This window comes from Salvia hispanica, chromosome 4 (genome assembly GCF_029641045.1).
Source record: "Salvia hispanica isolate PSC_SH4W2 chromosome 4, Shi_PSC_v1, whole genome shotgun sequence".
Taxonomy (NCBI): domain Eukaryota; kingdom Viridiplantae; phylum Streptophyta; class Magnoliopsida; order Lamiales; family Lamiaceae; genus Salvia; species Salvia hispanica.
The window spans coordinates 54,826,407-54,842,082 of record NC_142695.1 but is presented as its reverse complement, the minus strand read 5'-3'; the positions used below and the strand labels follow the sequence as shown (position 1 = coordinate 54,842,082).

At 34.5% G+C, this 15,676-nt stretch overlaps 1 protein-coding gene across 1 annotated transcript; it reads right to left on the bottom strand.

Annotated features, from left to right (window-relative positions):
* Positions 1-1,020: 1,020 nt before the first annotated feature.
* On the bottom strand, positions 1,021-3,075 carry LOC125192637 (9-cis-epoxycarotenoid dioxygenase NCED2, chloroplastic). Its single transcript, XM_048090261.2, has one exon. It carries the CDS (start codon positions 2,963-2,965, stop codon positions 1,199-1,201), a length of 1,767 nt encoding a protein of 588 aa, XP_047946218.1. The 5' UTR covers positions 2,966-3,075; the 3' UTR covers positions 1,021-1,198.
* Positions 3,076-15,676: the final 12,601 nt, after the last annotated feature.

Genomic DNA, 15,676 nt, shown 5'->3' with positions numbered 1-15,676 from the left:
ACTCTAACTTTGCACCCTTAAGTGAACCACTATATAGTTGAAAGTGTGACATTTTAGTTATCGACGATGATATCTAATCAAATATGCACATTAACTCTTATGCGTAATTCGATATATGAAGGAACCGACAATATTGGAAAGCGGCAATAGACTCGTCGGCAATAAGCTATGACACAGAGAGATACACACAAATTTATAAACTGAGATAGAGTGATGCGAGAAAGACAATGTGCCAAAAGCAACAAAGACATTGGTACATTGTCATAGAGGCAAAGTAGGAATTTAGGTGTTCGAATCAGTTCTAACTAAAAAAAAAAAAAACTCACTATGGATACAAAAGAATTATCAAATCAAATTTACCAAAATACCCCTCGATTTTTATATTTCCTAAAATTGCATGAGACTCGGGCTCATAAGCCCCATGCCATTTACTCTCTCCGCCAAAGGTGAAAAAAACTAATTAACTCAATTCTTGGATATACGAACTTTGGTGGATAAAAACACTTATGAAAATTTGATTCTATCCTCAATATACTCGAAATATTCCTCAATAATTGTTTACTGATATTTATTTGCCCATAGCATTTCTCTCCCCAAAATTTCCGTCCAAGATAGTGGGGGTGGGGTGGGGATTGGTGTGGTGACGATAGAGATGATCAATTATTCGATTACATTATGGTTAATACAACAACATGCTATGTAATAATTGAACCCAACCTTAGTGCCCAGTCCCACCTCATTTTGTTGGGGTCTATAACTTCCTTCCTCAAAACATGCTACCTTTTTTGTATCTATGCTCACATGCCAACAGAAAAACACATGAATATGGCAAACTCATTCACAACTTTTTACATCAATTTACAGTCAATTGAATAGTAGCACCCCTTCTTCTTTTTTCAGACTTATGTCAAACCATCATGTTTCCTTCCCGTGACACTTTATTTTACAACAAAAGTTTACCCATTTCCAAAACCATTTTAAAATTCATTATATATAACTAATGTGCGTTTACTCGTTCGATTGCTCAAAATTAACTTGCTCGATATAGACTGAGATTGAATTGACACGGGATTAATTAAGTAAACGAGGAGAGATCCGGGGACGAAAAACTAAACCTAACAAATCCCACAGGCATACCCCTCCTCACGACCATATGTATAAGTATGTACACTAGTTACAAAAGGGCATTTCCGTCATTTCACAACACCTGCTTCTCCAAATCCGACTTGCTAATGAAAGTTCCATGGAATCCATACGGCACCCTCGACGGGAGCTTCACCGAAGCTTCCGTCTCCATCGTCGCCGCATTCACGATCAGCAGCTCCGACTTCCCGGCCTTCTCGTCGTGGACGTACGTTAGAATGTAGCCGTCGTCCTCGTCCGAGCCGTTCTCGTTTGGCACGAAGAACGGCTCGCCTCCGAATTTTTCGTCCCCGTAGATGAATTTTTCGACCTCTCCGGTCGAGAGGTCGACTTTCGCGAAGCCGGACACTTTCGGCCAGGGCTCCGCGATGGCTAAGTAGGCGAACCGGGTTTTCCGGCCTAACTGGTTCCGGTTCACCATCCCGGCCTCGAGATTGATCTGGTCAGATGTGTTTAAAATGGACCGCTTTGTGGACCGGCCGGTTTTTAGGTTGAGCCGGATTTCTGAAAGGACGCTCTGCAGACTCTCGTCGGACTCGTTGAAGATTGAGTCCGGCGGAGTCATGCATGAGCCGATCACGACGATCTCGTCGTGATCGGGCTCCTCCCACGCGTTCCAGAGGTGGAAGCAGAAGGTGTTGTCGCACTCGATCCATATGATTTCTTCGGAATCATTTGCGTTTTTGGGTAAAATTCCGAATCTTGATTTTTTGTCTTTGTCGTAGATCATCGGAGAGCCGCCTTTCGCCATTTCTTGAAGCTTGAACACCACCTGCTGGTCGGGGATGACGACGAAATTCTCGGTGATTGCGAAATCGTGCATCATTGTGGGGACGTCGAGGGGAATCTCCACGTCGGGGGATTTCTCCCCCGACGCGGAGAATTTGAAGTACCTCAGGTACGGCTTCTGAACGACGTCGTAGCTGAGGGCGAACATCTCCGCGGTTCGGGGGTCGATCTTCGGGTGGGCGATCATCGTGCTCCTCAGCTGCCCGCCGAAGTCGTACCGCCCGACCGTGCGGAGGTCGCCGGAGGGCGTCACCCGGACCTCGTACGGGAGGTCGTCCTCGGACATCGCGAGGAGGCGGCCGCCGTGGTAGATGAGGCCCGCGTTGGCGACGCCGCTCCCGCGGCTGTGGTCGACGAGCCCGCACAGGCCCCTGGCATAGAACAGCATGAGCCGCGCTATGCCGAGGTGGCCGTGCAGCTCGCCGATGGCCTTGGGGAAGACAGGCTTCCCCAGGGCCCGCTCCTGCACGAGCCGCTCGGTCTCGGTGAACCGGCAGGCGTAGCTCGCCGAGTTCCCGCCGTCGAAGGAGACGGCGTGGACCATGCCGTCTCCGTCGAAGAGGTGGTGGCCGCCGACAGGCTCGTGGAGCGGGTTGGCGCCGTTGCGGACGTAGACGCCCCGGACGCAGTCCGGGATCGCGCCGGTGACGGGGAGGTTGTGGCGCACCGGCCTCTCCGGCACTGGCGCGTAGTTCCCGGAGATCTGGACCACGGGGTCCGCGGTCTTCGGGAGGGCGTGGCGGCGCTCGCGGGCGACCACCGCGCCCTCGACTGCGTCGAGGGCCGCAGCAGCGGCCCTCTGCAGCAGATTCCACTGCGCCGGCGCGGGATCGGCTTTCGGAAGCGCCGGCGCCGGGAAAGGCTGCTTTGGGAAAGTGAGGACTGATGGAGACTGCAGAGCGCAGTTGATTTTGCCTTTTCTTGATTGAGTTCTTCTCATTGAGATAGATTTGGAGTTTAGTAATGAGAATGGCTGGCTAAATTGGGCACCACCCCATGTACTTGTTGGTTTTATTTGAGGTATTGAAGCCATAGTGTTTTTTTCTTATGCAAAATTGCAATTTGCAAGGCTTTAGTGTGTGAGTATGTAGAGATTTGGAAAGAGAGTAGTGAGTAGAGAGAGAGAGAGGGGAAGATTGAGTTTTGGGGGGAGAAAGGAGAAGTGGGAATGAGGTTTAAATAGGGGGATGAGAGAGAAAATGGGTTCATAATAGAAAACCACGTGGTGGATTTGTGGGTGTAATGAAATTTTTGTGTATGAGTATTAGGATGACATAAGACATGATGAATCCTCATATACTAATAATTTATGTTTGTTTAGTCTTTGCCTAAAGAATAATAATAATGTGGGATTTTAATTTAATGAAATGTGGGACTGGGGAGCTCTCAGGGAAGGATTTAATTGGAGGAAAGATTTAGATTAAGAGCCAATAATATTTTGAATTAGAGTCAGAGAGCACAAATGGAAGACTATAGGAGACTAAATGTTTTGTCGTTTTCATTCATTTTCATATCCAACTGAGATATGTCGAATTTTGCCAACAAATATCAGTGTCCATCAACAAAATTCCAAATTAAAACTCAATTTCTCGTCACATATAATTAAAACTTATATTGAATATAATTATATAAATAGGTACATGAATTTTGTACTACCTACTTAATACTCAACCAAAACGAATTAAAGTTTTTAATTTTACAAAATTCCTAGTAGCCACAAAAAACACACACCTTTCCAAAATATTTGAAATTGAAACTAAGCCATTCATTTTTTAAATCTAGCCAAACTTCTCTTCTCTCAAGTCACTAATTAGGTATAGCTATTAACCCTAATTGCATAACACAACGGTTTATAATATTCTTTCTGACGCACATAGACAATGACACGTCCACGAAATGAAACTCGTAGAATCAGATATTGTGAATAAAATTATTACCGATGCTGAAGGACAATGGTGATAGGCTAAGAATTGAGCGAACCTCAACCCTTTTACTTTAATAGAAGAAGTTGAGCTTTTCTCCAACCCCGAGCAAGAATCGCGGTTTGGCTACTGCCTTATCGTCAAATCGCCAACATTTCTAAAATCCGAAATTAATGAAAATTTTCAAATGTCGTTTATCATATACCACATACACTCTTTTATTTCCCAAGAATTAAATTCATGAACAAACAATTGAGTTAAGTCACACTTCTAATTAGATGACAAAAAAATAAAAAAATTATAAGGCCCCACAGCGAGCATAGCAGGGGCTTGCACCACCCTCATATCCACGTGTCCAATTTTTATTTACTTCTTCATTTAGCTACCTTCTTCTCTTCACGCCCTACACACATGCCTCTCCTTGTAATCAGTACTAATTGCATTTTATTTTCGCCTCTATTTTTATTTTTCAAAAAAATAATTTCAACATATATAAAAATACCCTTTTCCACCTCTCCAAGCTCCCAAAGGTCTTTTCCGATACGGAGATCGTCACTCTACCAACGAAGCCATCGTTTTAATATTAACCGCCGGCGATCGACGGCGGGGCTACGGATTTTTTATTACATATATTAAAAAAAATTAGTGTGATGGATGACTCCAACATCATATTTCTATCTACCTGGCTAGTGGGATGTATTATTGTCATTTGCTTTCACCGTGTCGAAAAAATGTCTCATGTGATAGTGAGTGTTTTATTTTTCTTATATATAAAAAATAATTTCGACTTAGGAGAGAAAATATCATGTCCTATTGCACCCAAAAAGTGCTTCTCTTTGCGCTCACGGATTGCGTAAGAGACGAAGAAAGTGCGTTCAATATTTAATTTATAATAGCAATAGCAGTGATAAATACTACACATTTATGAAATACTGTATTTACTTTTGTTATGTGATATGATATTGATGTGAGCTAAGTCATGATACGAGAGAATTCATTGGGCTGGTTTTAGCCCAATAGGAATAATTTCATTACAAGAGTGTGCTATAGATATTAGTATCTCCGTTCCACAATAAAAGTCATATTTAATATGGACACAGATTTTAAGAAATGTAAAGAAAAGTGAGTTGAATAAGTTAATGGATTATGAGTCTTATTTACATATATTAGTTTTATTAATAAAATGTGATTGAATAAGTTGGTGGAACGTAGAGCCTACTTACCATTTATGGTAAAAGTGAAATGCGACTTTTATTGTGGGACGGACCCAAATGACAAAATGTGACTCTTATTGTGGGACGAATGTAGTAATTCTTCATTCCAATATTCAGTGTAATGCTTCATTTGTCCCTCCACTGAAGATAGTCATAATCGGATGCAGGTAATTTCTGCCTCGACTTTCTATCATGTGGTCATGGGTTCTAGCACAATGTTCTTGAGTTTGCTCCATTTTCTCTTTGCCTTGGGGACATGCATTCCAACCATTGGTTTAGGTGTTGGCATGTTTTATGTTTATCGTTTTCCTGTGTTATTAGTTGTGGTTATATGTTTTGACGCCGATGGAGTGCTTAGGGCTCATTGGGAGTTTTCGTGCTTTTTGTTGTTGGCTGTTATGACAAACTGTTTCTGGTTTTCAGTACTCTTTCTCACTACCTTTGGTAGTTTGAGCATTTTCATTAAGTTGAAAATGACTATTTTTTGTGGAAGGGCCAAAATGTGGTCGAAGACAATGGGACAGTCGTTACACCATTCGTGTTGGTCCCTACTTATTCGACTAGGAATTTTGCTACATTAGGGCAGTTAGAGTTAATCCTGCCTTTTACCGGGGTTTCTACTCAAAGCAACTCTATAGAGTATTATATTTCCTATAACTACGGACCTATTTAGACCGGGCTTATTGCTAACGACACGATGGTCCCTAAGACTATTTTTTTTATGAACGTATGGAAGGGAGGAGTATAAGGGCAACCTCTCACTTCACATCAAATATAAGCCATTCAATAGATAAGGCTTGCATTGAAGCTAGTGAAAAAAAGTACTTGAAAATAACATAAGGTGACAATGCACCTCTCTCTCTCCTATAGAGACTTGAGGTTAAAACATACATGTATATGAAATTAAGACATGAATAGACGAAACAAGAAATAGTTGAATGAGATATTATCTTCCATGTCCCTATAGCGACATTAGAACCACTTGCATGAAAAAGTACTAACGTGAAATGAAGGAAAAGGCAACAACCTTCTCTCTATATATACGTACATATATATGTGTGTGTCAGATTTTTTTTGTAGGAACATATGAATTGTGTCCGATTATAGGAACGAAAACAAATTATTTGATCCACTTGTAGAGAAAGATGAGCACTCCATTGGCCACTTTGATTCAATAATTATCGTCATGCACGTTCATATCAAATTGTCACTATATAGTTTGTTTTCCACAAAAAAAATTACCTAAAAAAGTTGTCGTTATTACTTGATTAGGGTCTCATGTTACCAAATGATGAGGAAATCTAATTATGGGGATTAGAAGAGCACAAAATTAACATATAATTAATCAACATGTTCGGCGCCCATGTACTGATTATTTTTTTAATCTAGGATTATTAAAGTGATCAACCACTATAATTAATTATTAAGTATTTTTTTTGAAAAAAATATGCAGTAACCGAAGAAGTTGGTTAATGGGATCGGCAGCAGTTGGCACATGGAATGCATGAAGTTGAAAATATCTAGCACTTTGTATTATTTAACGATCTTGGAAATTAATTGATAAATATAGATATTATCCATTAAATTAAAGTGTTATTTAAAAAAGATAAGTGCTTCAGTTGACTATTTTAGTGATATCTGGGAATTTATGTGCATAAACATATAAAATAAACAGCGATGTAAAGGAAGAGTGATTTAAATAAATTAACCTAGAAATGTGCCTTTTAGTATTACATATGATCCTAAATAAATGCAGGTGGCCACATGCAGTTGGGATCTTGCATGCCACTTTTTGATGCATTATTCGTGTATAACTATTAATTTATTTAGTAATTTTCATATTTTTTCCTTCAATTACACATCCTCCATTTGAATTTTAGTTATATATAAATAGTATTAATTTTCGTTTTAATTTTAAGCACCAGATTTAGTTATAATTAAAAAAATTTAATTAGAATTCCCTATGTTCAAATATATAATTCTTTATTTTGTGATAAATAAATAAAATAAATAAAAGAATGTATCACAAAGGAATATTAATAAAATTATGAGATAGTGATCCCAACTACATATTTTTATGTGTGAATCATTGTGAAAAATTCTAATATCAAAACAAATCATCGGAAAAATTTCTTTCAACATTTCAAATATAAAATTCAGAAAATATAGTCTTTATCAAAAATTCTTCTACATTCGATCCTACACACACATTTGAGATATTTCAATATTGGTCATCACTTACAAAAAATTGACGATGTATCCAACGTCAATAACTAGCCAATTCGAAATCTAATTAGAAGAAAAATTGTGAAATTATTGAGGATAAGTACTAGAAAATAAGGTGATTATGGGAGGTAGCACATGGTAAGTAAGTAAGTAGCAAATAATTGGTCGTTACAATAATTAAGATAAAGGTGAGGTGGTTTTGGCCGTTACGTTGCTAAATTAATCAATGCTGACCAATAATTATCCTCGCATTAATGTATAATCATGGTTTAGCTAACGATGAAATTTGCAACACTAACTAACATAGATTTTGATCTAATTATTTATGACTTAACTATATGTGCACATGTGTGGGACAATATCATAATTAACTTCAGTCAACTAATTTCATTCGAATAATTTGGACTGCGCTGAAAAGATATTTCATGTAGATGCCTCCAAAATAAGGGATTTTGGATGATATATAGACATAAAATTTTAGTGACATGTAATCTATTAAAAAGTACTAAAATCTAAATGCAAAAGGTAAAATAAATATTGATTGAGATTAAGGACTATATTGCATTGTATTGGCTTCAATTACCTTACTTTATTATATTCAACTCTTTATATAGAGTGAAGTACGAATTTGTAACTTAACTCAAATACCAGAAGATAAACTTTATCAATCACTAATTAATTATATTAATTTCTTCCTATATTTGCTTGATTTTTGATTGCAACCACTAATGAATGATGAATGAAATAAAGTTAGGAGTTGGAGAGAACCGATGAATCAACAAAGAGTCAATAGTTCTTGACGGGATGTTGATATCAAGGAGGAACCAAGAATATGACCTCACTCCTTTGGTTGACCTTGCTTTTCTGCTTGCTCGTGTCTTGATCGCCGGAGCTTTCTCTTGATGGATTAAGTCTAGGGCGTATCTGTTGGGCGCTGTGCTCTCTTTGCTTGTTTCTCTCATTTTCTCGTTGGGTTAGGGCTTGTTGTCTCTGTGGTGGTTGTTTTTAGGAAGTTGGTTTGTTTTTGCTTAGTGTTTTTTTTTTTTGTGTTTCTTTTGGACGTTTTGGTTGTTGAACAATGGCTCGCTGCAACGGTAGAGTTGAGCATGTCTCTCATAAAAAATAAGTTGTGGTCCATAAGATATCCGAAATAAAGTTGTATTCCATAGATTTCAGTCCAAATGGAAGTTCGAGAAGAAACGACTGTTTGAATCATCATATTCCCCAATCCATAAAGACTCAAACAAATTATCATCATATTCCCCAATCCATAAAGACTCAAACAAATTATTATGTTTTGTTTCTCTTTTATTTTATGCAATTTTACATGATTATACGAAACAAAATCCTATTTTTTTTTTTCTTTAGTTATTTTGCATTGTAGTCACAATCATACAATTTATCATAAGTAAACATATGTGGAAAATACAAAATGCTGCCATCCCTGATTAATTTAGACAACAAGGATAAATATATGAAGAAAATTAAATAACCATAATAATAATAGGAGTGAATGGCAGCCATGTGTAGCACGTTAAAAAGAAAATTTTCTTTAAAACAGAATCAAATACTTCGATACTTAAATTGATTCTTCCATGTTTGCACATGTATATACATGTGAACAACCACTTGAGTCTATTTTCATACATATATTTTTTGGATACATTAATTCCTTCAAACACCTCTTGTTCCTCTCCACTTCACTCTCAATCATAAAATATGTGTATTATTAATATAATTAATTACAATAAGACAAAACAAAAGCATAATTTCAAATAAAGCCAAAAAACACTTGGGGAAAATACATTATTTAACACCAAAAATAAAAAGGAGAAACATAGTACTCCTGGAAGAATTTTTTGAGTGATTGGGCGCCGATCATATATAGTTGGTAAGATTAGGAAAATCTTTGATTAGGTATTGGAGAATTTTACTATGTGAAAATAAAATAAATATTAATTGCAACAGCCAATAATGAAGCATTATTTAGCTAATTGAGAAGCAATCATGTGGTCCATTCCATTTGCTTGATTATTTGTAGCCAAATGCATTAAAAATATTTATTGGGTTTTGTGGATGTGAATAGTCCGGCGAAGATACATTTTTCACGTTTAATTGTATAATTAACTAACTCAGAATTTAGTCACAAAGCTTGTATTATTAATATGATTCAAGTCAAGTCGTGAAAGAATAATATAGTGCAACTACTTTATCTACATTTCACTAATTTTGACCTACTTGATAATTCAAGACTCGTTAATTTGATAATGACACCTACACGTGTTGTTAGTTTGCTTCTGTTTTCTTGTTTCGGTATTAGTTTCAGGTAAAATGTTTAAATATTTGTTTTTTTGAGGTTATTAAATATGCAATCTACTTTGTCATTTTTTTTGGGATTGAGCGTTTATTTTCGAGGTTATTAAAATCTACTTTGTCATTTTTTTGAGGTTATTAAATGATATTTTTGCCAATTGTAAGGAAAAATTAAGGTTGTCTAATCAACTGACCCCTTAAACTTCTAGTATTTAATTTTTTTGTTTCATAATTCATGCAATCAATTCACATTCATCAATTTGATTATTTGTTTTTTGTTCACAATTCATGCAATCAGTTCACATTGATCAATTTGATTATTTGATAGTTTCCTTGATTAACTAAACTTATGAAACAAAAACACTTTATTTGTGGTGAATTTTGTATCAAGTCTTTCAATAAATATGACTTTGCTTATTTGGAATTTGTGGTGCACTCGGATTCAAGTCCTTACACGGTTCAACTTCTTAAAAGAACTTACAAATTCTATATATATGCTAATTTATAAAGTCAAATTATGGATATACACACTTATTCCTGAGTTGAAAATAAGATGGATTAGGTTAAAAGAGTGGTGTGAAGTGCGAAGCAAAAAATAATCTACAAAAATGGTCAAAAAGCTAAGCAGATTGCTAAGTTAGGCGTTCGATAAAGTTTGATATCATCTTCTAAGATAATCCGCAAATATTCCACATCAATAATGCAATTACTTCTAATAGTCTTTTTGAAGTCAATACTACTATTGTGATAATATTGTAAATCACAAAAATCCGTAGTATATACGTTTTTCGGGCATGATGAGTGTAATCTATAAACTTTACATATTAGTCACAAACGATAAATTGCATGAAAAATTATGAAATTTAGTATGATCTAACCTACAATTTTATAAATTAGTCAAAAAAATTATGAAGTTTGGATTTGTTCCCAATCATCCAATGATGAAACCTTTTTGGGAAAATTATTGTATTGATATGGAAGCTGAGAAATCATACATGGACGTCACCAACAGTGAAATAAACTATTGGTCCATTCAAAACCAGAAACTAATGAGCTAAGTGCATAAAAATGACAATTAAACAGTACTCCCTCCGTTCCATAGTAATAGATGCGTTTCTTTTCGACACGGAAATTAAGAAAAATTGTGTTAGGTGAGTTAAGTAAAGGGAGAATAAAGTGGGAAATGAAAAAGATAGAGAGATGAATAGAGAAAAAAGTACTCCCTCCGTCCACGATTAGGAGTCCCGGTCACTTTTGCGCACCCATTTTATAAAAATAATAAAAACAGTGGAGAAATGGTAAAGTAAGAGAGAGAATAATGTTGACAAGAGTCTTCTCAATATTATTCTCTTTTTTACTTTACCATTTCTCTACTTTAACTATTTTTTATCATTTTTACAAAATAGGTGCACAAAAGTGACCGGGACTTCTAATCGGAGGGAGTAAGAGAGAGTAAAGTACGTGTGGAAAATGTGTTGACTTTTACTAAAAAAGGGAAATGACAATATTACTATGGAACGTGTCAAAATGACAAAATAACTCTATTACTATGGAACGGAGGGAGTATAAAATAAACATTACAAAATCAAAGTATTAACATGATAACAAGTTAAAAATTAACTACAAATAACAATTACATGACCGGCTATCTATTTGGCAAATCTATATCAACCTCCCAGTACACAACATATACGGGCAATGCTCACATAATACACAACACAATCTTCTCAACGAAAACAACTGAAGAATGATCTAAAAAGCATAAAAAGCGAAAGAAGGGAACACGACGACAATCGATAACCAGGTCAAAACAACCTAAACTGGGTAAATGGACGGTTTTCGAGTATTTAAATACAAGCTATGCTAATATAGCGCCGGTCCAAAGCTACTACCGAATTTAATGCGAAGAGAATTTTACCAATTTAGCAAATCAATATTCTTAATTAGGGGTGGCTCGATACGATATATCGTATCGAAAACGTTGTATCGTGTATCGTATCGAAAATATCGATATGAAAGAATTTCATATTGTTATCGTATCGAAAGTTTCGATATATCGAACTTTCGATATAAAAAAATTTCATATCGTTATCGTATCGATATTTCGATATATCGAAAATTTTCGATATAAAACGATATATCGCGATATAAGGAAATTCATATCGTTATCGTATCGAAAACTTACGATACGATATCATATCGTATCGAAAATTCGATAATTTTTTGATATTTTTCAATACGATACGAGCGATATATCATTTTTTCGATATTTTTCCCCAGCCCTATTCTTCATTAGACAAAATAATACATTCATTGCATTGTCGAACTCAATATTCCAAAGCAATATTTTGCACGCTATAAACATCATTTTTCCACCACCTAACTCACTTGTCTCACTCTATCTCTAGAATTGCTTCTTAGATTAATCCCTTTTTCACCACTCTTTGGCTTTCGAGCATGATGTTTTCTTGTTTCGTTTTTGTTGGTTTAAAGACAAATTAAACGTGTGGCTATGAGGTTTTTTTGTCCTAGTACATTGCACTTGAACTAGACCATATGACTCTTAGATAATGTTTATAATTTTTTTTCTTTTCTTTTTCCTTTATGGATTTTACGAATATTCCATCTATTTTTATTTGGTCAAATGTGAATCGTATCAAACCAATGCGACCTAAATAGATATTGCCGATTTCAAACGAACTTTTCCATGTTCACGCGCATTAATAATGTCGTAGCTTCTTTAACAAAGAAATTCCACCGTTTTATCTTTATTATGGTTGATTTTAGTAGCATCAATCTTTTTTCTTGGGTTTATATATGCTAAAATTTCAAAACTCAAATTTATAATGAGTGCTTCTTGTTTTATTTTATGAATAAATAAACAGAATTTTCAAAGCTACCGTCACATTGGACTTGAACCTGAACCCTTTTGTATCGAACATTAATCATTCGACTACTGTGTCAACTAATGCTCATAATAAGACTTAACAAAATATGAAGTATCTTCCTCCTTAATTAATTATCGAAATTTCTATAAGATCTATTCCGATAATGGAGCAAGAAAATGTTAAGACTTCAATTTTTATCCTCGTTTTTACTTCCGTAGCTATTTTCTCAATTTAAAAATTTACACTCATATATTTTAACAAATGATCATATATATTTATTATATGTATATCAAATGAAAACCATAATAAAAGCTTCAATATAATATGATGCTTAGTTTATGAATATATTTTTTTAAGATTATAAATTTGTTCTCATTTAAAATTTGAAGTTGCTTTAGAAATAAACTTGTATACTACTATTTGTTTTTACAAATTTAATTAATCCCAGTTAGTTTCTACTATTTGTCTGACCATATGTTTTTTCCTTTTCCTTATTTATGTGTCGAACTAGAGTTTTTTTCTTTCCATTTTCTTATTTTAATTTGTAATTACTAATTATTTGAAGACTGTACAATTAAGAGGAGTAATTACTAATTAGTATAGTATTTTATTTTGAGTTTAATATTTCGATAGTTTTTAGTATTATAGTAGAACGCGTTCATTAAATAAATATTCTTTCTATTATTTTGGGATTATAACTAAAGCATCATATATGTAAATAAAAGATTTTACAAAATGTTAGTAGGCCAAGTTGTTGATATAACTAGTTGCCAAATCTTTCCTAGTTGGATGACTAGAGCTGTAACATTCCTTATTAAGAAAGAAAACAGAGCTCCCAAAATTTTGGAGATATATATGGAGTTAAAGAATTTAAGAAAAATGTGTTTGTGAAGCATATAGAAATAAATAGTCTAGTCAACTATACAGCTGATGAACTGTATTGGTCTTATTTCCATACTGAATTTATGTTTTGAGATATTGAAAAACCAAATTAAATGAGGAGTGACCTTCAATTTAATGTCAATTGAAGCCTATAAATGTAACCTTACAAAATTTGAAATTTAAAAATCTAAGTTGATTTGAAAAAATATTTTGATCCCAGCAAAAGACTTTATCAAAGTTAATGAAGAACTCGATTTATAATATGAAATAATGATATAATTAAATAAACCAATTTATAAATAGATACTCTATTATCATAAGAATAAATGATGGAGTTTTATATCATTCATATAAAATTTCTTAAATTCGGGTTTTTTTTTTGTCGAATTAAATTGTGAACTTTGATACACGTGTATACATAATATTACATAGAATGGGCATTTTCAATTTAAGCCCAAGAATTACTAAGAAGTTTGGGCAAATTTGTATTTGATCCTTTAGCTATTATCTAAATAAAATAAGTGAATGAAATTTTGGGCCAAAAGAGGTCAATAATCATTACTGGTTCAGATATTTATAAGGTTAGCTAAATAATGATATTTAATTAATTTAGTTAAGATTAAGCTGAGTGGTTGGTTAACATGTGTACAATTTTTAATTAGAACGCTTCATACTTTAGTATTCTCTTTTTAGTTAATTAATTTACTACATTTCGGGCAAAAAAGAAAATAGTATTTCACTTTAAACAATACAAATGGAGTATTTTCTTTTCATTAAAAAAATTGGCATGTGACACAATATTATCTCGTTTATGACTAAAATATGTACAGATAAACTACTAAGTTAGGTAATCCACGTAAGTGGCACAAAATATCTGGGCATGAAGTGATCGATGTGATTTTGGTAAGTCAAACTAATTAATTTAGTGCTCATAAATCTTTAGACCAAGTCAAAATAATAAGTACTCCACTAACTTGCAACAGTTACATATTTAAAAATAAAACCTATGCCAATTCAATTAAATTTTTTGAATATATATATAATTTTAAAACTAAAATATAAATTTGTGGTTAATTAAGAGTGTAGAATTATAATGGAAATATTTTATATCATAGACTAAGATGTAGTAGATCATATTTCGGACTCTGCGTGACTTATGGGCTTTATTTGTTATTGTTAGCCCTTTATATTCTGAATACTTTTTGGGCTAAACCTTAGTGGGCTTTCTTTTCGTATTGAGCTGCAAACTCTTACGACTGCAGCATTGGTGATAATATAAATATACAAAATCAATTCAAATTGTTGCAATAACACTGGCGCCCAATCATAAGAAAGATGGGATATAAGAAGATATGTAAAACAAGATAAAAAATACGGGTTTCATGTTAAGATATATATAGAAAAAAAAATTTCGTTGTTGTTTGATAGAAAAAAATTTATCCAAATTTGTATAGTATATTAAATAACATGGCTTAACTTGACAAATTGGTGAGTTACATAAACATGGTTAAAGTTATAATTTTAGTAAGATTGGAGAGGGCCCTTGTCTTATATTGGGCTTCGAGTTAAGCTTAACTATGATATCACATAATTAGAAATATTCATATATAATTGTCTATCTTTATATTACTAACTTATGAAACACACCCTTAAAGTATTAACTGTTGGAGATCATCCTCAAGTCCAAAGTGAAGTGTTGAATGAAAAAGCATGTAATGCAACATTGCATGAAGATGTACTGATTGATGAGCACGTGAAAGCAAAGGAAGCACGAGACAATGTTGGAGCCGTTGCTAAACCACCAGCTGTGCGCTTGGACCACAAGAGGTCTTGGAAGGACGTGGCAGTCCAAGGATTGATGAAGAATAGCTGTTCCTGATTTAGTTTGTTAAAGCAAGATGGTAGGTGATAGTACAAGTAATTAATGAGTAATTCTAGATGCTTCGAATGGTTTGTATAAGAATGTAACTATCATCTTGTTCAATGAATCAATGAAACAGTGACATTCAATACTCTTGCTATTTACAGAAAATTCTATCTTTACTTTCTTCATCATGTTTTGGATTGCATCTTTTCATGGTATCAGAGCAGGATCTCTTTGATCCTGTCTCTTCCTACCTCTTGTTTTGAATTTATTTTCTTTCCAAAATGGCAGAATCAAACGATTCAAATGCCAATGCTTTTCCTCTTTCAGCACTGCCAATTTTCTCACAGTTGCCACCCATTTCTGTCAAGCTTACAGATGGTAATTTCTTGATGTGGCAGCAACAAGTTGATGTTGCTGTGTGTGGATATAGTC